The sequence below is a fragment of the Nesoenas mayeri genome, assembly GCF_963082525.1.
Source record: "Nesoenas mayeri genome assembly, chromosome: 4".
Classification (NCBI taxonomy): domain Eukaryota; kingdom Metazoa; phylum Chordata; class Aves; order Columbiformes; family Columbidae; genus Nesoenas; species Nesoenas mayeri.
In genome coordinates this window covers 11,334,065-11,358,501 of record NC_137540.1, presented here as the reverse complement: position 1 = coordinate 11,358,501, position 24,437 = coordinate 11,334,065, and the positions used below count along the sequence as shown (strand labels likewise).

The 24,437-nt window shown below is 40.1% G+C and overlaps 1 protein-coding gene across 3 annotated transcripts in view; it reads left to right on the top strand.

The window, feature by feature from the left end:
* Positions 1–15,888: 15,888 nt before the first annotated feature.
* Positions 15,889–24,437, top strand: part of PDE5A (phosphodiesterase 5A) — a gene marked incomplete at both ends in the record, with an annotated part of 60,996 nt that continues 52,447 nt past the window's right edge. For 2 of the 3 annotated variants that reach the window (XM_080343994.1, XM_080343993.1), the window contains one exon: positions 15,889–15,992. In XM_080343994.1, the coding sequence (XP_080200120.1) occupies positions 15,889–15,992 (104 nt within the window). Of the gene's footprint in view, positions 15,993–17,046; positions 17,236–24,437 lie in introns of those variants that run through there. The other variant, XM_080343995.1, reaches the window with a different exon arrangement.

The window sequence follows — 24,437 nt, the reverse complement described above, 5'->3', positions numbered from 1 at the left end:
CCACTATATTAGTCACTCATATGTTCAGACTGATGGACAGTCCATGTATTCCCATGGCAGCACTCAGACAGAGAGAACACCTTTTCTGTAAATTGTTATGGTACACAAGCAGTAAAAATGTTATTTTAGAAAAAACTGAATCTGGTAGTGTAAGGAAAACAGTAACAGTTTTTAAAAAACATTACCAAGGTGAAATAAACACATTACCAGCATCCAGATTTGGTGCTTCCTTACAGTTCTGATACAAATACCACTTTAGGTGCAAATCGCCAAGGAGGCCAAAATATCATTTTTAATAAGCTTCTACTTTTCACTACATTGGCATAAATTTAGATAAAACCGAGTGAAATGAGGCATTCAAAACCACGGTTCGGGATAAAGAGAAGAATCTGACCCACTGTATAAAGAGTTACTGTGCTTCTCAAATTGAGTTTTGCAGTAGTGATCAGACTATGATGGTGAAGTGGACAGCGAAGATGAACGCAGGTATCACTGCAGCCATTGATCATCCTAAAACTGTGATGTGTCTGCTGCATTACTGCATTTGGCGAGGTTAATGACGGGCATGAATCTATGCATCATATCTTGTCATTGTCATAGAAATATGAAACAATGAGGCACTCTTTGCTATAAAATACCTTTCACAATTCTTCCTTTTTTGATCATTGCAATTAATTGAATTTATTTCAAGGACACTAGTAAGTAAAAGTAAAACATTTTGTTCCAGCTCTGCAAAAGATGTGGGACTTTCCTGAGAAAAACCAAACCACACAATGACAAGACTGTTTATTAAAAATACAAGATCTGCTATGCAGTGTAGTTTATGACTTATTCTTTCTGTGTCAGGAAGGCCATTATTTTGATAATTGGGAGGATAAGCTCTGAAAAGAAATAAAAATCTTTTCTCTAAGTCTTTCATATTTATTCTTAAAATACAGCAATAGTTCTTCATTATTTTTCCTTTTTCTTTGAAGGTTGCCTTTGGAAGCTGCAGCTCATCCTTAACTAGTAAAAGTAGTTTACTTTCACACAGGGGAAATGTAGCGTGAGATGTTCAAAACTAATGAGATGGGAATAAAAAGTAAACAAAATTTAAATATTTTTGCTTCTCAAGACCAAATTATCTTTTCAATTGCATATTTAAAATCTGATTTACATTTCCCAAACTAACAACTTCTGGCACCATACTTAAAAATATAGACTTGTGGGAATAGAATACAATTTCATAAACATCGGTGTTTATCTTCAGAAGCTTCCAGATTAGTAAGTGAAATCACAGGTTTATACATCAAAGGCAAATCTATAAAGCCTTCCCTAGCAGTAGCATTATGTAGTGATTTGGAATTAATCTAAGACAGCTATCTGGTTGAAAGAAATAGTATTCCGACAGGAGTATCTTTGGCGTTCATAAGACCTCTGTCTTGAAATCGCATTACCAAAATACTAGAAAGTTAGGGGAAGTGACAGATTTCCTCAGTGGGAGTCCTATCTCTGGACACCACTAGCTTTTTTCTCCCAGACATGATTACCCTGTGGGAGTCGTATGAACTTTCTTTGAAGGCCACAATTTTTGCTTCAGAATGGCTCAGACTGTTCTGAGCAGCAGGTATTTCGAAAACAAAATTAAGTTTCCATACAAGGTTAAAAATATGCACTGAGCCCTCTCCCACATCAGACTGCAGGAGCTGAATGCTACTATGCTATCAATACAGTCAGTATATTTTTCAGGAACAAAATATAAACATTGAGTTAGAACACTTAATATAAGTTTGCTAAGTACTTTTGCTTCCTTTCTTGGCCATGGTTATGAGAAAGCGTTTGTTTAAATGTGGAGGAAAATGAATAGATTCCCCAGACTTCCCTCCTTTGCCAGCAAATATAGCACTGACTGTACATTGCATAACATGTGGTGAAAAGAGAAAAATTAGATTATCATCAAAATATTATACTTGTTGTCTATCTCTAGTTTGTTTTTATTTTTTCCTGTAAATGTACACAGAGGGACACCTCAGTTTCCACTAACTTGTCTATGGACAGGTTTAATCCTTAGAAATAATGAGAAAGGTCTCTGGTTTAAATTCTGTGCTCTTATGCACTGGCATTAATCCCAAGTAACTTTCCTGCCACTCCTACAGCAATGCTGAGGAGGACCAGGGAGGCTGCAGCATTCTGTGGAACTGCTCTGAGGGTAAAAGCTCGTGATGTGGAGGTTTAGTCAACCACAGCAGATGTGCCATATTGAGAAGAGTACAAAGATGCCACCCCAGCCTCACACCTTGGCTGGGCTGCTGAGGTGCCCAACAGCAGCAACAAATTAGAGAATCAGAGGCTGCAGAGCAGCCAGGCATAGGGAGTGCGTTAAACCACAACTAGCAGAACATGCACTTAAATAGCATGTATGTGCTGCCTCAGGCTTTCTTCTTCCAATTAAATCTTCCAGTTAGTAGGAGCTAAGCCCACCACCCATCTGGAGACCACTTGGCAGTGTGTGAGAAGTGAGATTTTTTTATTCCAGTCACTTTCTAGTAAATCGTGTTGATAAAAGAAAGTCATTACTACTTTGATTATCAGCAAAACTGCAGTGGTCTGAGGGAGCCAAGGGATGTGAACAAACAGAGGACTCATCTAGGACAAGGAAATTTAAGTTGTTGTTCAGGTGCATTTAAATGCTCTTAGAAGACCAAGCCATGCACCATGCTCTGTGGATAAGGACCTCAGCCCTATCAGGGACAGATCAATATCTCTCACAAGCATATCAGAACTACTTTGTACAAATAAAGCAGAAAGAGCTTCTTTCCTTCATTTCTGGGATATGTAACTTTCAAGAAGGAATTCTAATGCAATGTGCATATATTGTTTGCTACCAGATCCACAAAGATGGACTTTATCTAGGGAGACTGATAAAAACAACAGAAAGATGAATCTATATATTAACTTCACATCCCTTTTCAATGAATTTCTGTCTCATCTCTGTGTGTCAGGCATCTGTGAATAATTCTACCAAAACTCTGGAAGCTGGCTAGGAACTACCAAGAGCAAGTGCAAGCATCTGTGCTCCAGATAGCACAGCTGTATGAGCGATGCTGCTCATCTGCCTGCAGAGCACATCGTGCCAGCTGTTTGACAGGACGAATTGGAAGGGAGATCAATAAGATCTCTCTGAGAGAGATTTTTTTCCTTTCACTCCTCTGCTTTTACGCCCTGCTCATATTGCTCCAGTTTTATTCACTTTAATCTGATGAACATTAATAAAACAGTGAGTACTTCTCCCAGCACTGATTTTTTAAATCATTTCTTTAGGCAGTGAGCTTACAGTCTGCTACTTTGCCAGGGTCAGACAGCTCAGATTACACAGCCACCTTCCTGTATTAGCACCCAAGGATTTATGTAGAAAGTTTCTATTCTCCTTGGTAGTCAGTGAAAGTCAACAAGGCAGGCAGCACAACCAGCTTTCTTGTAATGTCCTGTACTAAAGGGAACAATGCTGCTGTTTACATAAAGGTTTTTACCTTTAATGGTTTTCTTTACATTGTTTCATTTCACTGTGTTGTACTTAGCTCCACTGACCAATCTGCTGTGCTGAGGATTCCAATATCAGTTATATTTGCCTTACTTTTAGAACTCAAACTGCCCTTTCTGTCAGCAAGAAAGCAAGCAAATACTAATAACAGATTTTTCTCATCCTTTTGATGGACTTTTCTTCCATGTTTACAGTTCTTTTTATTTGAGCTTCATGAACATTCGTGTGGGCAAAGTTGGGTTGGCATGAACAGTACGCAGAGTGAATTTCAGGCCTGTAACAGAGACTTGCTTAGTCTGAATTAGATTCTTGATTAAATAGAACACACTTTTGGCAGGCTCAGAGTTGCCTTTTAAAGGTCAAGACATACAGACACAACACTATGTACGAAACACAAAGGCCCAGTCCATGTCCCAAGGACCTTTGCTCAGCAGCACAGATCTGTGAGCGGTATGCAGTGAGATCCAAAGGACAGCAACAAACCAGAACTGCTAGTGTGCATGTTAAGATAATGATGGCTCTCCATTGCTACTTGTGCTTCTAAATGTTATGAAAGAAGAGTTTTCTGAGGGAGATTTGAATACGAGAGGATGTTATGCTCTTACACCAGAGTGTAAGGTATTTTCAAGCACTGGTGATGATAAGAGTGCAAATGAAAAGCAACACGATGAAATGTCGTGAGAACACTAGAGATACTAGAAGACAACTTTACTTTTGACCTGGAAGTTGGAAGGGTATTTATGGGCAATATGCAGAGGGATATTTCTCTGATTCCTTCCAAAAAAACCCTAAAAATGGGAGGGCAAATGAAAGTTAGGCTATCTCCACACTGTTTTCTTAGCAGAGGCAAAGACCCAAAAGAGCAAGTAGATTCCAGCCTGAAGCAGGAGAGCATTTTGTGACTGACAGATTGATAATTGAATTGCACTAGCACTGCAGACAGTGAAGAACCCGAGAGAGAGAGGCCCCAGTTCCCAACACCTACCCAGGGCTGTACTGAGCTCCAGCTGAAGCTCCAACACCACAGGCTGCAGAGCTCACTGCTGTGTGGATGCTGTCCCCTCCTAAAATGCTCAGTGACACCCTGACTCTCAACGAGGACATTCACATCGTGCCTCTTTTCAATAGGGCTCTTATATTTTTGTGATTTTCACACTATTTTGATATCTTTATCTTTCCATCAGATTTGCCTGATACTGGCTAGTGGATTTGAAGGATCCTGGAGTTAAAGGAACTGAAAGATATTCAAATACACAGATAAACACACAAACTGAAACACATTTCACTCTTTTTTTTTTCTTTTAACTTGCAGTAAGAGCTTCAGAAATTCTTTTCTATTACTATTCATAAGCATAGCTCTTCAGAAACAGCAAGAACAGGGGGGCGTGGATAGGGCGGGGGAAGAAGCAGCTCTATTTTTGAATGGGGGATGTCGTTTCAAGCTGAAGCTTTCCTACTGAGATGTAAAGTGACCAAACTGTCCCAGTGCTTTGAGCCGTGAACCTTCAGGGATGATTGCAGCAAGCAAGGACTGTTAGCAAACAAAAGCAATACTACTATGCATGCTTAAGTTCTCTGCTCAGCGGGGTTATATGCATGCTTAAGTTCTATGCTCAGCACAGTTGTATCTGTGTTAAAATCTACATTCTGCAAGTTTTTATGGCCGGGAAGCACTTGGGAGAACTTGCGGCATTCACTTTCAACTTTACTGACTAGTTAAGGAATAACTTATATTGCTTTATTTTCTTCCCTTATTAGTAACTACAAGCACTATAGAATTCCAGTTCCTGTTCCTTGTGTTTACACATATACACATTTATATCCTTTCTGTTATTCTCCATTCTAAATATTTGTCACTTTCCATTCTAAATAATTCATACTATAGCAAGAAATAGAATTACAAGATTGAAGCAATGGCAAAAATTGTTTTTCCTGATAGTGATACTGAACTCCATGCATCAGTTGAATTGAAAATTAGTCCATATAAAATGAACATTTTTCAACCTCACTAAAAATTCGAAACCATCAAGAAAGTTGATTTTGTTATTTTTCCATTTGCTGTTTTTTCTTTCATACAATTCTGTATTCTTTTATCTCCCCAAACTACTCTTAAATGGCAAAAAAAGCTGGTATTTTTCATCATACACAGAATGAGATAAAGAAATTCAGAGTCAACCACTAAATTACTAAAGGGAATAGCTGTATAAACTAACCAAAATATTTTGCTGAAGACAGAAATACTGGGAGGATAAATCAATTAATGTCTGAAAGACACTTTAACAGCAGATTGACAGAAGACATAGATTTATAAAAAAAAACTATTCTGGTCAATTATCAATAACATGTTTCATTTACACTGAAAGAACATACAGTAGCAAATGCTTCCTGATTTATCCTGGGCTTTCAGGACCTTAAAGTAGGAACTGAGGGAGAGATGTGGTTCAAGTAGGCCTGCAGTAGCTGTTTTCCTGTAAATACAGAATCCAATCCCGTCAATACAAATTTAATCAGCAGTGTTTTTTCCTCACAAACCCCATAAAGTCAGTTGTCAAAGACAAAATAGATATTGGCAGTTATCATCAAAACGCATACACTGCAAATTCAGAACACACAATATGAATGAATGTGAAGCCTGTATTTGAAATCCAGTACTGCAGTAGTTTTCTGCAGTGTTTACCATGTGCTCTAGATAGCCTCAAATTCTTATAAAGCACAGAAGTCTCTCTTCTAGGTCACTAACGGAGGGAGACAAAATGACAGACAAAGGTCATGTACCACACATAGAAAAATCCCACCTTTCAGTCCATTTTGCATGTCTGTCATCCAGTCTTGTATAGAAAGGAGAAAAATAGCAGGGGATGTGTATGTGTTCAGCACAGGACAAACTGAGAATCCAGGTCAGAGCCTGCAAGCACAGCCCAGCTCGGCTGCCCTCTCAGGCTGGCCTGTGTCACCCTTCATTTCTTCAAGGGTGCTCACGGTACTACTTGAGCAGCAGGAACACCACACAAACTCCTTGTTTCCACGTAACCATTTTACTTGGGAAATAAATAAAATTAAAATAAATTCAATAAGCTCAAATAGAAATTAAATGCTTTTTCTACAGGTTTCTAAAAAGAGACCAGACTTTCCAGCCGGAAAGGGGGAATGTCAGGCACAGCCGGTAGCTTGCAAGCAGCTGGAAGGAGTTTAAGGCTCATGAAGAGGCTCCTTAATATTGTTTTTCCGAACTAGAACAAACAGTTTAGCAAAATTACGTGCTTATTTCCGTGTCACTGTCCCTGTGTATCTAGCTCTTACTGGCAGGTTTGTTCTGACACAGTCTGATTCTCCCCTGGTCCAAAATCTGCATTGAACCCTTAAATGTGGGTTGCCACAACAGCTAACGTGCAGGTACTTGCCTCTTATTGGATGTGAGACATTTTGCTTTTGAAGGATGAAAGCCACAGTTCACATTTTGATATTCTACCAAAACAAATTTATGAGGGGCCAAGTTTCTCCTTCCCCACAAGCCAGCAGATGAGGCAGTCACCAGTGAGGTACTTGCTGTTTTGAGACACTCTCATTATCCATTTGGAGCAAAGGCACAAAATCAAGCCTGCCACATTTGAGAACTGGGTGATGGCACTTGCAGCCAGCAACACACTGTAGAAGTAACTCTTTCTCTCTCTCTCCAGGGACATGGTATTAGCTGCCAGAAGTAGCTGGGTAACCCCTATGGCTATGGAAAGCACAGGTAGATTAAAAATCAGCTCTGCTGTGGTTTCCTGGGGATTAGAAGACCAAATGAAATACTAAAAGCAAGTGACTCAACTGATGCAATTTTAGCTATGACAGAAACTTTTTTATATAGCCTAAGCCAAATCACATAATCTTTCTACTTTGTTACAGCCATCTGTAGTATAGGACCAGTGTCAATTATTGCTGCCCTCATGGATCTAATGGGAGGACACCGATTAATAGAAAAGCTTTTGAGAGATGCGAATATTTGGGTTACAACAAAACTTGGTTTACTTTGTTATTTGTATTGGTTTTGCAGCAGCACGTGAAGTTCCCGTTATGCTAAATGCTGCTGAAACCCATGGCCATGGAGAACCCCTGCCTCAGAAACCTAACAGTGTGCAACCTGCCAGTGCTGAAATGTAAGTAGCAATTTGAGAAATGGAACCAACTATGAAAAGATATGTAGCCATGTCAATTTGGACATGGCACCTCTTGGATCACTCACTATTTTCCTGAGAAATACAGCTTAGCTTCTTCGGGAAGGCAGGGTAATGCTGACCCCAAGCTATTTGATGGGAGAGTCTAAAGATCCATTTCGCTGATTTGCTCTAATAGTTTTCATCTTTTATTTACTAGACAAAAACTAGTCACCTAGTATCAAAAGGGTTTGAAAGTTCCAGGTCCCCAGGTCAGCCAAAAGCTAAGGAACAAAAAAAACAGAGGCAGCATGAACAGCCACTGTGGAGAACATCTCTTCATCAGATGGCAGCTGATTTGGGATCAGCAATAGTACATTGTGAACAGGCTCATTCAGACTCCCTTGGCTGAGCAAATGTCTACACCACAGATGTCTTGAGAGATAGGCATGAAACCTGAAGGAGAAAATGGAAGGATCCTGAGTATGCCATAGCCCTCAAAAAAAAATCAAATGGGAACCAGAAATAGACCCACACTCATGTATAACAACCTCTTTTCAATCTGACTGTTCTCATACATTTTGCTCTTGAGTATAATTAAAATGCCATACAAATCCAATATATTAATTTAGCAATGCTGCAGTTAGCCTTAGTTACAAACTAATATCTTACATATTTTCCTTGTTTGTTCAGAACAGTGAAGATTTTGAGGTTCTACCTTTAGGTTATAGTATCAATGTTATGCATAAGTAATCTATCTATTCACCTTGTTTACTGTTTAATTTTCTGTTGATCTTTCACAATCATAGACTAATGACTTACCAGAATAAGTCTGTGCATTCCTAAAAAGCCCTGAATTTTTTTAATGTCTGCTGCATGATACTTCAGTGATATATTCTGTGTTTACTTGTAGGGTCTGTATTGGACTTGGTAAAAACCTCCACTCCAGTCCCTGCTTCTATAAACTTAAAAAAAAATATGTGACTATTTGATGACATACCTGCACAAGCAAGAGATATGTTTATGGTACAGCATCCAGAACAAAGAAGTCCTGACTCCAGTTGTGGTCTTTAGAAAGTATAGCAATTATTTTCATTCATCATTATTTTTCCAGAACCAGTAACACATATAGAATAATAATGATGTTTGTTCTCATGGGTAAATCAGACCACAATTTTACTAAAGTATGTTTCCTCCTAATGGGTCAGAAAGAGTTAATCTACTTAGGTAAGTACAGTGCAAGCCTGGTCAAACAAACACCTCATCTTTCAAAAATAACCTCCATATAGTTCACTAGGAAATGTTCAACAGTTTAATTACTTCGGGATCTGGACAAGATCAAGCCTTCTATTACTCTAAGTAACAAATGTCAGTGAGAGAGTATAATTTTAGACTCATAAAATGTTTTAAAACTTTGGCACTAGCCAAAGTTATTACTTTTATCTATTTATAGCAGGACCGCATTGTGATACACATTTTCGGGGCACCTTAGACAGAGTACTGCAGGGGCTTCACAGAGTTTCCAGGGCAATGACTAAACAGCAGTTTCACTCATTATGGTAAGATGGAAAACAATGAAATTAACTGCACATACATGTTTGTGAATCCTGGGTTATCAAGGTTTCATATTGATAGTAAGAAACAGTGCTAGAAAGATTGACCAGTTCTGTACCACAAAAATATTCCTCATGTGATCTAGTGAGGCAGAAACTCTGATGCTCACTACTAAGATTTCAAAATATCAGGAAGCATGACAATGCTTGTTTAACAGGTATTAACCCTAAACCACAGTAAGATAAAATTAGAAAGAACCAAATTAAGAAAAATACATCTTGAAATCCCACGTGAATTTCCAAAGACAGAAGAGAAGCAAGCATTGTTCCATTATTTAATAAGGAAATTACAGATCATTTTGCCTGACATCAATGTCAGGAAAACTGATGGAAAGGCTGGTACAGGAAGCAATCAGTGTACAATTAAAGGATGATAGTACAATTAACGCCAGTCAACACAGAAAATTAGTTTTGTCAGGAAAAAAAAAAAAACAACACAAAACCTTCCTATTTTCCCATGAGATTATGAATTAGTTGGGTAAAGGAAACTTTCTGTAGGGCCTTGGCTCACAGCTTTACAGCATTTTCGGTAAAAACCCCGGCAACGTGTAATAGAGTGTGGGCCATATTAAATGGACCCAAACCATACTGAATGATCTGAGAAAAAATACAAAATTATTGCTGGAAAAAAAGCTGCACATTACAAAAAGTTATAGAGTGATAAATAACGGGAAGAGCAGGCCATTAATGTAGACCAGCTAAGATCACTTAATAAGGTCTGGACTATATTTTAACACAGAGAAGGCAAAGCTGTTCATTAAAAGAACAAAGAAAATTGGTCTTATGTCCAAGATGGAAAATAATTTTGTGAAAAGCAGTGACTCTGAAAAGTTCTCAGAGCAAGTGTAAGCAAAGTTATTCTTATTATACAAGATGGGGAACAGCTGGTAGGAGTTGTTGGTGCTATTACATCCACCTCTCTGTGGTTTGAGAGAGAGCACTACTGGAAAAATGTGCTGAAAAAAACATCTACAGGAAACCAAGTGCTTTTACTGAGAGAAATGATACTAATAATTTGTCATGATAAGGAGCCTCTAGAAACTTCAATTGTAAGGTTAAAATGTGAGCTGTTTAACAGAGAGTTATGACCTATGAATACAGAAATGAGAGAGTAGATAACTTTTAAATCTATTGGGAAAAACAAACAAACAAACACAAAAACAAACAAGTAAAAAAACCAAAACCACAAACAAACAAGCAAACAAGCCACAACCAAACAAAAAAGACCCAGTAGTCTCCATACATGTTCCTGAAGACAGACAAATGCAAAAGAAAACCTGTAGAAACGTTCAGCAGCAAGGAAAATTAACTCGCGGATGTGTTGGATTCGAATCTCTATATAAAACCAGTAGCCTTTCCAAAGCCTTGCATTAATGCTACATTGCTGGGTGAGTTTCCAAAGCCCTTTATTAGGGAGACATGAGGAGATCATTATAAGAGTATTTCAAACTGCTGTGGATTTACTTGTTGTTTTCGCCCACTGGAGTATTGCTCAGTGTCCCATTTCTGGCACGCTATGTTAGGCAAATACAGCAGAGAACAGTGAGCTGCAGTCTTGCTGCCCACTGTGCCAGTGCTGGTCAGATTCTCAACAGATTTTGATATGTATCCTGCTCTCTTTTGCAGATACAGGTTTTATCTGCTGCAAAGCCTCAAGTGAAGGAGCATTATGTTTATTAAACACAAAAGAAAGAGAATGGCATAGACCTGCGTGATGGTGGAAAAGATGCTTTTAGATACACACTGGGACAACTCTTTATAAAACTGTCACTTGAGAATAGAGAGAGAGACTGGAGCTGTGAATTTAGTTAAGTTCTGGATCCATTGACATGGGTGAAAGCTTATTGCACTACTGCAGTGGAGTCAGGATTCTCCTCCTCACACATGCTTAAGCAGCATGGTCCAAACTGCAAGGATATGTACCTGATTGATACAGTCCATCATTGAGTCTCCCTTCTACCAACAACCTCAGTTAGGAAAAAAAGCCTCTTATAATTTGACTTCATAATTATTAATATCTGTAAGTCTAAGTACAAAACCAATATTTAAATTCAAAATCGCAATTATTTGTAAAAGTACTAATAAAAGCAATGGCTAATTGAAAATAACTGACTAGCAGGCAGTTGCCAAAAAGCTCCTTAAAAATAAGCTATGCATCACGTAGATAAAAAAGGGTTTGTTATGCACTTGAGAAGGACCTGGAATGAGAGCTGGCCTGCACTAGTTGCCTACTTACCTACTACCTCCTATTTAAACTCTGCCAAACCCTATGTATACATTAAAAGAGATAAGAGGTTGATCACAGCTTCAGTTTTCAACATCAGAAGCCCTTAAGGGTCTGCTGAATTCAGCTGCAGGTGGACTACATGGGTGGACAGTTACAGGGGACTGCAGCCCCTATGAACCAGCCAATGCATTGCATTTGTTGCTATCCCACATGATATAACCATGGCATAATCCTCCTACTTAGATCAGGGCTGTGTCTGCACCTTCACTGAAGATGTGGTTCTAGTATGTAGGCACCAGGAGCTCTAGCTAGCCAAACTAGTAATGGTGCTGAGAAGCCCACCTACCGCTTCACCTACCCGCATCATACCCAGTGTTGCCCAGACTTGTGGTTGAAAGACTTTGTAACCGTCTTTAAATTTATCCTGTGACTTCCAATACAAAGTAGAAGAGGTTAAAATCTGAACAACTCAAATTCTAAATTACGTTTTTCAGGAGACAGACAGTGTTTTCCAGACGAATGTCTGTGCATTACAAACAACTTTGAGAAGCTGCTGCTTTCCTGAGGTTAACAATAAATTTGCGTGGTACTTTGATTGACGCAAATGCGCAATCACATTCAAATCAAAACAGGAGGAAGCTCCTATTTTACATGGCTTCCTGTAGGACATATGCAATGTTATCCCAAAGGAGAAGGCAGGTTATGCAATAAGTGAGTAGCTCTGCAAAGCTATGTTTATTTGGGAAGCATTTCCAGTAATTATTTGGAAAGGACTGAGAGAATAAATTGATAAGACAGTCTCAGGATTTCGCACTTTCATCACTGAAGTAACAATTAGATTTTAAATTAATCGGATTCTGATTGCTATTTCACTCTCTTAAAGCAAATTAAATAATGGAAAAGAGAAACTTGCTTTACTAATGTTAAGATTCTTCCACTGCATGTGGGTTTGCATGTGTGTCTAGAAGTGCTGGCTAATAAAGAAGCAGAATAGTTTCCCTTATCATATTCTAGCCTCACTGGCAACACAGTACAGCCCTAAACTTGTTTTCAGAGCCAAAATGGACCAACTATTTTCCAAATTGAAGGAATAGCCAATTCCCACTTCTTAGCAGAGCTAAATACTACTCCAATTCATCCAATAAGTAAGTCAGACAAATAAGTCACTGTGGTGACATTTGAAACCTTATTTTCTTCTCTTTTAAAGGGAAACAATATAGAAAGAAGTTGCTTTCAAATAATTTAAATATAGAGTTATTTGGGCATAAAATATCACATTAAGACTTATTCTCTGATTATGTATTTCCATATTTCTTCTTGTTAATTGTCATGAGTTAGCAGCATTTATAATTCACGTGCCTTCGACATAAATAAAAAAGCTTCATGTTTCTTATCTCCTTACATGACAATATTTTCAAAACACAGAAATAGAAGACTTCAGCTAAAAAGCCTTTCTGTCAACCAGTCCTGCTATAGAATGGCTTTCTCCTGGAAAAGCGTCCTGGCTTCTATACTGAGCTCTCAAGCATACTGGTTTGCCATAAGCAGCTTTTAAACTTGAACCAGACACATTTATTTGCATGTCGTTACTACGAATCCTTTTCAGGTTTATAGCTACTGAACACCAATCCTGTCATCTGAGTTCTGGAATCAGACTGGAAAACTGGGCATGAGTTAAGATACATGAAACTTTTTCAGAGCACTTTGGAAGCCAAAATTATAGGAGACTTTTTCCACTTTTACCATTCACTTCTTTGTTATCCTTGGCCTTCATCCCCTCCTGTCACCTTAAAAATGAAAACAGCATGTTCATTATTATTCATGGAAATTCATCAGATATGGAGAAACTATCCCCCTTTTTCCCCCAACTGTTCCATTTCTATTTCTTCTGGGAAAGACTATGCTATTCTTTGCTTGGGTAGCAGTCTTTTGACCTGCTATTTTGCCATTGAATTCAGAGAAAGATGGCTTGGCTTTTTGCATTGGCTTTACCAATTCTTATCTGTAGGCTAAATAATGGTGCGGCTGTCAACCCTGAGCTAGCTTCTCTGCTAGCCTAGTATTTAATATCACATGTCTACAGTGCTCAGCACAAGATCTGTTCTTGACTGGGGCTTACTGGACGTTACTACAGTATAAATGCTTATTTCTGTTAGTGCTACTCCTAGTTACATGAAATGAGATGTTATGTATTGCAGCTGACATCACTTCAATGGCTATTACCTTGTTATTCTCCTATGAGACAGAGAAAATCCTATCTTACTTTTTAAATATGAGTAATTAAATTATATATTTGAATGAATCCTTTCATAAACAAACTCCTTCTGCCTCTTTACAAAAAAAATATTTCCTTGTGTTCGGTCATTCTTGTTTTTCCTATCTAGGTCACCTCTGATGATTCTGCGATTGCTTTTTGAGATGGGATGAGCAGCATTAGGATCAATATTCCATAAGACGCTATTCAGGGTGTGGCATTTTAGATATTTATGAAATCTATATTTCATAATAGTATATTTTACATTTCTGTTATACTTCTTAAGCATTCTAAGATAGTGTTATTTTCCAAAAGCTTTGCCTAGCTTAGAAGCTTTTATTGCCACATCTACTGTAGCCTCAAAACCTTTTTACTGAAACAGTTAATTTAGAAATCTATGGATTACATAGCACATTTATTTATTTATTTATTTATTTTCTGATCTATTACACTTTTCAGTTTTTGACACCGAATGCCAGCTTCATTTATTGACATGTTATCTGTTTATGCAGTTTGCTGGGTAATTCTCTATTTCCTCACTGGCAGATTTCTCTTTGCCTTGAATAGTGGCTTAACTCTTGGAGCCTGTCTTTAACTGGTTTATACTTCATATTTACTCTTTGGTCACCATGCACATTTCTCCTGAAATTCCTTTGACAGGAGAGTAATGTTCATGTCAAACTTTCCTTTCTGTTTGTCTTGTGTTACACACAAACTCTTATAGCCAAAAGACACACATGTCCAACCAAGTGTTATGCACAGATATGACACAAAGGCACAGAAGACTTTTACCCCAAGCTCATGGACAGCTCATCATTCCACTGTGAAGTTCCTACTGCTGCCCCTTCTCATGCTGCAGAATCTCACCTCTCTGGCCAGGAGCTGGAGTTGAGTCTCTATAAGCACCGCAAAAAACCTGCAAATGTGCGTGGCATGTCTGCTCTTTTTGAAGTGCAGCATCTTGCACATACTGAAAGGGGTTTAAGCGTGGCAGAAAACATTTTATATATTTCTCAATTGATTACATGGGAGAATAATTTTAAAGCCCTTGTATATTCTTTTTCACAGAAACATGCTGCTATTTGTTATACATATCTTGTCCTCAAAGACACTGCATGCGACAACACAGGAAACCATGCACTTGCATCTTTTTGAGAGGTCTTTTGTAATTGCAGATTATAAATTATTACAAATGTGTGGACATGTGTATCTTAGAATGGAACTACACTACAAGAAAGTGATGCGCCTTAACCACAATTTCAATCCCAGCTGTCTAACATTAGAGAAAGCAGGAGCTGTGAGTCTGGAGCATCTTCAAAGGCAGGCTGTGTTTGGTAAAAGTCTAAAATGAATGTAAAAGCCTCACTGTAGGCATGAAGGATTGAAAAACCAGGGCTTTAGCACTCGTATTTAGGCTCAGGTCTATCAAAGATTATATATTCACACTCAACAGCGAAATACTCCAAAGTGGCGTCTGATGTACCGCTTTTTTGAAGCAGGCTGGAAGAGGCCTTGCCTTGAAAAGCAAGTAACTGTGAAGTGGGGAGGAGAGGGGGGAGAACCCCTTTGACAGCCTCCAGGAGCACAATTTACTTTTTCATCGGTTTTCTTTTTTCCCCATCCCCGCGGGGACTGCCTGGGCCAACCAATTCAGGTCAGTCTCGGCACAGAACAGCCGCGCACACAAACGCCTCCTTCTGCCTCCCCCCTCGGCCGCCGAGCGCCGTGCCGGGGATCGCCACCGCCGCGGCCCGGAGCTCCCGCCGGTGCCACAGCCGCGGCCCCGGCGATCCCCGGCCCGGCGTTCGGCGGCTGGGCGGGGTGGGGCGGGGCGGGGCGCGGCAGCCCCCCGGGGCGCTGCGGGTCCGCGGCGGAGGTGGAGCCGGTTGCCCGCTGCGGGGCACGCGGCCGGGCCGGAGATGCGCTGAGGTGCCGCCGGCGCGGCGCTCGGGCCGGATACGGGTTTCCTGCCGGCCTCACACCTGGGAGCGGGGCGAAGGCAGGGGAGTGGGGACCGGTCCTCGGTGCGCCGAGGGCATCGGCAGGAGGAGAGCCGGGACGGGGGGGAATCGACAACAACAGCCCCGGCGGCGGCAGGAGGAGGCAGAGCGGCTGCGGGAGCGGCGGCGCGGAGCATGGAGCGCAGCTGCTACCCCCCGCCGGAGCAGGAAGCGGTGGAAGCGTGGCTGGACGATCACTGCGACTTTACCCGCTCTTACTTTGTTAGGAAAGCTACAAGGTAAGACTGGAGCGGTGGCGGCTAGAGGCAGATCTTTACTTCCCAGCAAAAGGTCGCTCTTCCATTTGCCTTTGCTGTCTCCAAAGAAAATAATTTTTTTAAAAAGCGATGCCCCCGCCCCCACCCTGGAAAGAGCAAAAACTGAAACCAACAAGCAGCAGCGCTGTTCGTCTGCCACCGAAGTTCCCAGGCAGGCGCTTCTCCGCGGAGCGCTTCGTGCTCCCGCGTTCTGCCCCCAGCCCGCGGCCGCTTTGTCGCCCCTGCAGAGCGCTCGCAGTTTATGAAGCTGTCCCAGGCTCCCAGCTCCCTGCCCTGGCCATTTATTTATTTTGTGTTCTTGTTGGTTTAAAACAGACATAGTCGACTTCGCGTGAGTAGCACGCAATATGTTTTTCCCTGCCCTGAGAACTACACAGAAATATGTCGAAGCCTCAGATAACATCAAGTCTCTTCTGGAGAGCGGGTTATGTCATTACTTAGTAATCTCAAAACAAAGTGCTGCTTTTGAAGAGCTCTGTCGCCCTGTGGGCTTGTCACCTTTGTGACATCTCGACGGGCTCCGGAGCGACGCCCCGGGCTGAGGGGCTGGTGGGTTAATTGCTTAGGGAGCTGAGGAGTCGTGAGCGGCCGCTAAAGCCGTATGTGATGCATTTGAGGCCAGAGCTCCGCCCGAGCAGGGGGACGCGCGGCTCTGTCCAGTGGGACGAGCACCGGTGCCATAACCGGAGTGCAGATGCTGAGGGGAGCGGACTCCCGCAGCTGGGGCCGCTGTGCTGCATGCACGCCGGGCTGCGGGAGGGAGAGAAGGAAGTGGGGGTAGCGAGGCTGAGCGCGGGGGTGCAGCCTCGGGGGAAGGACAGCACGCACGGGATCGCCGCCCTTGGAGGCGCAGGGGAGTCAGAGAGCCTGGCGGCAGCCGGGGACATCCGCACAGAGCAGGGGTCCGCAGGCAGCCGGGCAGCTCCGGCGGCTGCGGCGGGCGGGAGGAGCGGAGCAGGCGGGCTGACCGGGGCAGGCGGTGCGGGCGGGAGGAGCGGGGCAGGCGGTGCGGGCGGGCAGCGCTCCCGGCAGGGGGCAGCGCGGGGCAGGCACAGCCGGCGGGCGCCCCGCGCCGCGCGTCGGGGGCGGCTTCTTCGCGCTCGCCTTGGTCTTGGTTCTTGCAAAGACCTAATGTAAGGATCTGAAGAGCTCGCCTGGGCTTCTTCCCCTGGCTTGATATGCTGCCTTTTGGAGATAAAACGAGGTATTTGCTCACCAATGTCACACTTCAGCAGTGGGACTTCAAGTTGAAACCGAGTAAATTCAGCTATTTTTAGAAGTGGAGTCAGGTTTCCATTTTGAATATTTTCCGATAAACAAAGCAGTGGGGATGCAGAGCACAGGCGATCTGCAACTCCCACGGTGTATCTTAGTGGAGAGCTCGGGTTAGTAAGTCCTGCGGTTTGTTCCTCGGACACGCCGTCTCCGCGGGCTCGCTTCTCTCCGCTTCTCTCCTCTGCCTGAGCCGCTTGCACCATCTGCTCACCGCTGCTCATTTACTTCTTTCCCAAGTCACTTAGCAGGGATGGATGCATTCTGAATGAGGTTTCGCTGCTGCTCCTCTCTGCATGGGATGGGGCGGTAAGAAGAGAAATCCCCATTAATAATTGACTCTTAGCAAGCTAGAAAGCTTCAGGGGTCACCTGCTCTGTGGTGACCATCTGCCTCGCAGTTCTCTTTCTTCTGCTGCTTCTTCCTTAAGTTCATTTAACAGCAAAATAATAAAAATGCCTTTATTGAGGTCTTTTAAATGTTGGGGAGGGCGTGTGTTTGGTTGTTGTTGGGGATTTTTTGTTTGCTCCCCCCCCCTCCTTTTTTTTTTTAAAGGCTATAGGATGCATAGATGGGGAATTCTTGATATTCTCCAGAACACTACTGCATGGTACATAACTGAAGGGTAGCCTGTTTGCCCAGGAAATAGGGTGTTAGCGGCTTTGAGAAGTAGCATTTTATTAGTTCAGCCTGTCACACTTCCTTTGGAAACTGGAAGTAGGATATAATAAAAAGGAATGCTAATTAATATTAATTGCTGTGTCAGATTTGTTTTCCCCATTGAGAGGTTTCGTCAGTTTTGGTTTTTGCTGGGTTTTTTGTTTGTTTGTTTTTTAATGCTGAGACAGTTTGATGTTTGTGCATATCTGAAATAGGCAGGAGTTCACAAAATACAATTCAGCCATGTCTCCATGATGCTGGTGCCTCTGCATTTAGAGAAGGTTTTGCAGAAAAACTGTTGACTTTGAGTTCTTGCTTGGCAACAATTCTGTAATGTTTTTAAAGTGATGGAAACATTGCATTACTTTCAAAATTCTCTGCTGTCTTGCATGAAATGTTTGGGATTCTTTTTGTCCGTTACTTACTGTACAAATAGAAAACTATAAATATATCATAAGGAATACTTTTATATATAAGTTTGTATTTGAAAAGACACAGAATGAGTTACTTTCCTGTATGTTGGTTCAAATTTTATGCACTAAAATTATATCCTGTAAAGCTAAGCAGTTTCAAAGAACTGATATACTTTGTTAAAAGGTTTCATGTTCTACATTGTAGTGTTATTTTGAAGCTTGAAAACAGAAAAAACCTAAAGTTTAATGCCGTGCTTTGTTTTAGTTGAATCTTTGTACAATCACAATGCATTGAACAAAGACTGTTAATGTTTTGTTACTTAGCATTATATTTACTCTGTCAAGTAAAGCAGTGTTCATTGAACTAATTTCAACTGTTTTCTAATATTAATTTACTGCTTCTCATTCTTTGTTTTGCTTCATACTGTGTCAGAGTTCTCACGTCCTGAAAGCAATTGACCAAGAAGTTAGTTTATTTAGTACCATAGGGAGCACAGAGGTATATTGTACTATACATTGTGAGGCATAATTCTTCCCAGCAAAACAGAGTTTCTGTATCTGTTTCTCAAATATTCATACACAGGAATGGGAAAAGATCACCAGCTCAACCATTTATTGGAGACTAATACAAGCCCTTTCCACTTATGGTAATGAGCTTTGAATCAGAACCTAATTTATCATAGCATTTTGTGATAGTTATTAAGTAACTTACATTTTTTTCTTTGCAATTAATTAATTCCCACGGTATTTAGTTCTTTTGGTAATTCCCACAAAAACTGGTTGAATTAGGTGTCTAAATAATACTTATAAAATAAATGCTTTGGGTGGCCTTATGCCTGCAGATTTGGTTTGATTTCTGGTTTTTTTTTCAAGTACAGGAGTCACATAATCTCATACAGTCATTGGATAGTTAATCTTGTTCCATTTTGGATAGGTCAGTCTGATGTTAGTATCTGTTTTCATGGGTTAAATAAATATTTTCCAGCAAAGAAATGTTTCTTTTTTTTTTTTTTTTCACAATTAGTTTGTATTAACGATTGCTCATAGCATGTGTGGGACAACTGTTAGTGTCACTAGACTCACCAATCCATATTCTGGATTCTTGGGGAGAAGGGCTGCAGGTCACCTACTTCACAAATTTGTACCTGCTTTCCTCCTCTCCCCTAAAATATGTTGTAGAAGATAAGTACGTAGAAATGGCTTACACTTCGTATTTTGATCCTGCAATGCGTCGAGGTTGATAGCGTTGGCAGGCAGGCCACATTACTGCCTTCCTCAAGTCTCTGATGGCCAGGTGGACTGACATATTCTGAGATAAAAGCATGTTGATTGACTTCCACCTGTACAGTGCAAGGCTGCAATCCTACAAGCCTGTTATCCAGATGAATAGCTTTAAATTTATCCCTCCTTCCAGTATGTTAATAAACTGTGATCTCATGAGTAGGAAGCTACAGAATCAGTTATTTATTACTGTATTTTGTAGCAGGAAGACAAGTGGTATACAGAGATAATATGAATTGCTATTATCCATGAAGTGTTGTTACAGTATGAGCAAAGTGCATGACAACAGAAGGGAAGTGTTGTCTTCACGACACTCAGTGAAGAGATGCATTTGGTTCACTTCATGATTCAGTTGCTGGTTCACAAACCTGGCTGGAGAGTTTGTTACTGCACACTTAGGGGTTCGAGAGTTCCTAAACGCCTCACTCCTACTAAATTTAAGCTATTTATGTTATTCTTTTTTTCAGCTCTTCTTGTTATTTTTTCCCTTTCAAAATTTTAGAATTGCCCATCATCTTTGTGCTTCCCAGAAAGCAGAAACATTTTGAAGTAAAACAGTTCTACTTTTAGATTGTGTCTTGTATTTACTCATACTGTCGTTAAAGGCTCTTTGTAGATGCTACAAGTACATTTTTTCTAACTAGATGTTACAAAGGCATAACCTGCAGCCTTTTTTTTTTGTTGTTGTTGCCACAAAATTGTACTGCATTTATGGCTAAATCCATTACCTTTTTTGGCTTCCTGAAGTTTTATCTTTTTATGTTCCTTTAAAAACAAGTCCATGCATTGTCACGTTCAAATATCATACTTATTTTAACAGTCTGCAGAATACTTTTGTATTTCTGACTTCCTGTTTGTCCCTACTCCTAAAAATATGGGAGTGATTCTCTCTTAGTGCTCTTTGCAATCAGAAGCAGCAGGCTGCCAAAACAGCTACCAATTCTCCTCTCACTTAAAGGCAACTGCATTGTTCTAGGCATTTTTTTGTCTCATTTCCTAAAAGTATGGCATGATAGATACAAATAATTAAGCCAAGTCTTGTATGCCTTTCACTGGAAATAAGGTTATCTTGTTATAAATGCATCTTGGCTTATTAGCATGCTTGGGAAATATTTACAAATGAATTAAGGTGGGGCTGTATTTGGAAAAATAAAAGTCCTTAACAGCATGGTGCTCCATAGTGCTTCACTGTGGATTCCAGAAGTAGCATTTACTGGGAAACTGTACTTTGCTGGAATTCAAAGACTGCATAATTTGAATGTAACAATTACATTTATTACTTTGGAAAAACTCAAGTAGAGTTGTGTTTGGTTTTGGTTTTTTGTCTTGTTGATGACTGGTAGACAATCAGTTTGTAATGTGCTTCCTGCAGCAGTAAATTACTTAGGGCATTTGCCTGCTAATCTTTGTGTCTAGAGGACTTGAAAAAAATGTCTTTCATTTTGAGGTGGCTATTTGATGTTTAATCTCATAAATATTATGTCACATGTAATTATGTCATCGTTTTGTTTGGCAATATACGTGTTCTTAATTTGTTTTAAATGAAAGAAAGTTAATTTTTGGAGCAAATCAATGAAAAATCAGATTTTCAAAGATAGAGCTATTGAAAATATTCTTCACTGAGATGTGATTAGGCCTGTGTTTTTTCCTATAAAAAGATACTACTGACATGCAAAAAAAAATGAAAAAAAAACCCCACCCCTAAATCTAGACAGGTATGAACCATGTTAATCCCCAACCTGACCTCAGTAAGTTGGCAGTGAGTTTTAAACTGCAATCATTGAAGGATCTCTTATAGTTTTCCAGTGGAGGCCCAGAATTCTATCCAAATTATCCAAATATGCTGAAAGGGCACTTGCTTTTGTAAGTTATCCTATGCAAGGCACAAGAGGACAGCAGACCACTGATTCTTCAGACCATGGCTAGAAAACCACAGGAAGTAGTGTTGTTAGTGCAGAGGTCAGCATATTTTCTCCTACTTACTTGGTTGTATTAGATGTTTATAGAGTTTTTCTGAGAACCAAGTAAATGAAATCTTGCAAAGTTTTCTTGACAGCCTAATGATCTCAGTATTAATAATGTCATCATTTCCTTATGCCTTTCTGATGATTGCAAAGAATCAAGACCATCCCAAAATATTTTAAACTCTTGATTCAAAAAGCATTCAGGAAGGTGAGGAATGTTACCCACATAATAAAGCTAGGTGTGTGTCTGAGTGTGTTGGAAACAAGGTCTAAAACATCTGTTACTCTAGACTGAAGAAATTGTCATTTAGAAATTATAAGAAACCACTTACTAGCAACTTAAATCTTTAATTCTCAAAAAGCCATAACCTGAACCACAACAAAGAATCTTTGGCGTGAAGATAAACTCTTATAATAGTTTGACTATAATAGTCAGCAGATAGTACTGAGCAGCTACAAGACGGTGCATTTGCTAGGTACTATTTGCCCTAGGTAATGCAGAAACAAACAGGCATGCACCACACGTTAATTAAAATACAGCTGGTAAACCTTAGAAGACAGGTAGAAAGTAAGATGGGGTGAACTCCTTTAACAGTTAACATCTCTTTTTGCCTTCTTTTGTTTCAGGGTAACTTCATTACCATATTACAGTACTTCTGATAACGCTAATAGGCATTTGAATTCTCATTTCCATTTTTATTGCTGTTCCTAGGAGAGTTTAGAGAACAAGGTCTAAGTTTCTGGCAACTAGGCAGAAAGTGGAGTGGAGGCAGACATTGCCAGATAATCAGAAAAAACAAAAGAAAGTTCAGCTTGTGGGTTGAGATAAAGACAGTTTAATAGGACAGTGAAGGAAGATAAAATAATAATGAGAAAAGAAAATACAAAACAAGTGATGCACAAAGCAATTACTCACTTCACACTGACCAATGCCAATGCTGCTCCTCCAGCAGCAATCGCCCCCCTGGACAGATTCCCCCAGGTTTATATACTGAGCATGACATCATATGGCATGAAATGTCCCTTTGGCCAGTTTGGGTCACCTGTCCTGACTGTGTCCCCTCCCAGTTTCTTGTCCACCTCCAGCCTACTCGCTGTCAGGCCAGTATGAGAAGTTGAAAAGTCCTTGATATGGGGTAAACATTGCTTAGCAACAATGAGTGTTATCAACACCATTCTCATCCTAAATACAAAATACAGCTACTAGAAAGAAAATCAACTACCCCAGCCAAAATCAGGACATTGCACAAGGATAAAATTAATGGTATATCACCCATGATGTCTTCAGATCAAAGAAAGTACATCATAGTGTGTGTTCACGCTTATTTGATTGCTAGAGTTAATCTGAATTGTGTGGGAATATATGATCCAGATAAAGAATTACAAACAAAGCTATTTTAGAAAATACATTCTTCACTTGAACTAATATGCTACCACCTATTTTAATTTTCACCATTGAAAAGGAAGCATTTTACTTTTGCCATGACTGCCCAGGGGGGTTGTGGAGTCTCCTTCTCTGGAGACATTCAAAACCCGCCTGGACATGTTCCTGTGTGACCTCACCTAGGCGTTCCTGCTCCAGCAGGGGGATTGGACTAGATGATCTTTTGAGGTCCCTTCCAATCCCAAACATACTGAGATACTGTGAAATATAATTAATAAAACCACAGAGTACAAGCCTCTCCCTTAGTGGCAAAGAAACATACATAAATTTACATGGAATGCTTTCTCATCTACGATTTGAAGAAAGAAAGAAAAAAAGTCATTAAATACAAAAGGAGCTATTTATGAAGTGCCAGAGGAGAAGCTCTACTCAAATGGCCCTTGTGACTAACGCAATGGTTGTAATTTCACATTAGGTCTGGCACTGAAATTATAGCCACAAAATATATTTGCTTAGTAAAAGATATATATTTTCCCATTTATTTGTGCATTGTGGTGAACTCAGCCCAGCACAGAGAGCCATCCCAAAGCCTCTGCACCACTTAAGTCCTACTTAACCCCTATTTTAGGAATTTAAGTGGAACTGAAGTGGTGCCTAAGACTTACATGAGGGATCCAGGCAGGTGAGAACTTAACTTTTGAGCTACCTTGCCAAAGTCACTGACATTGTCCTGTGCCTTTCCACAATAAAATCACTGGGTACATCATGAGTGTTTGGTTTTGGGGGGTTTCTTGGTTGTTTTTTGTTGCTATTGTTATTGTTGTTATTTTGTTTGTTTGTTTTTAGCTTGGAATAAGAAGTAAACATGTGGAGAAGAAATAAAGATCATTTAGAATTTGACCTTCAGTCATTGTGGATTTATTCTGTCTTTCTTTATATTCTGAATAGAAAGTCCCTTCTAGGGAGGAAAGCCTTCTTGTGAAAAGTTAAGTTTGCAGTATGGTTGTTAAAGAAAACACGAAAATAGCCAAGAATATCCTGTTGCTATTAGTCCTCACAAATAATAAAGCAAACTCTGCCTTCTATTTTAAAAATAATATGAACATCAGACAAGAATGACATTATTTCATAGCTCTAAAAGGTTTTTATTTTGCTCTTTCATGAGCATGGTTTGAATCAAGAATTAGAGTTCTTAATTTAGATCTGTATTCAAACAGAAGTCAGTGGAACCACTTGAATGTTTCAAGTTAAATGTACGCTTATGTATTTGACTGAGTTGTGCCAAAAATTGACACCAACTTTAAGTCATACTTCATCTTCAAAAACTGTTTGCGTACCACTGTTGGAAACAGCATCTCTAGTAACTATAATTGGAAAGGGTTTAAGGAAAAACTATTGTCTTCATTAATCTACTTTTTTAGTTGGTTTGAAA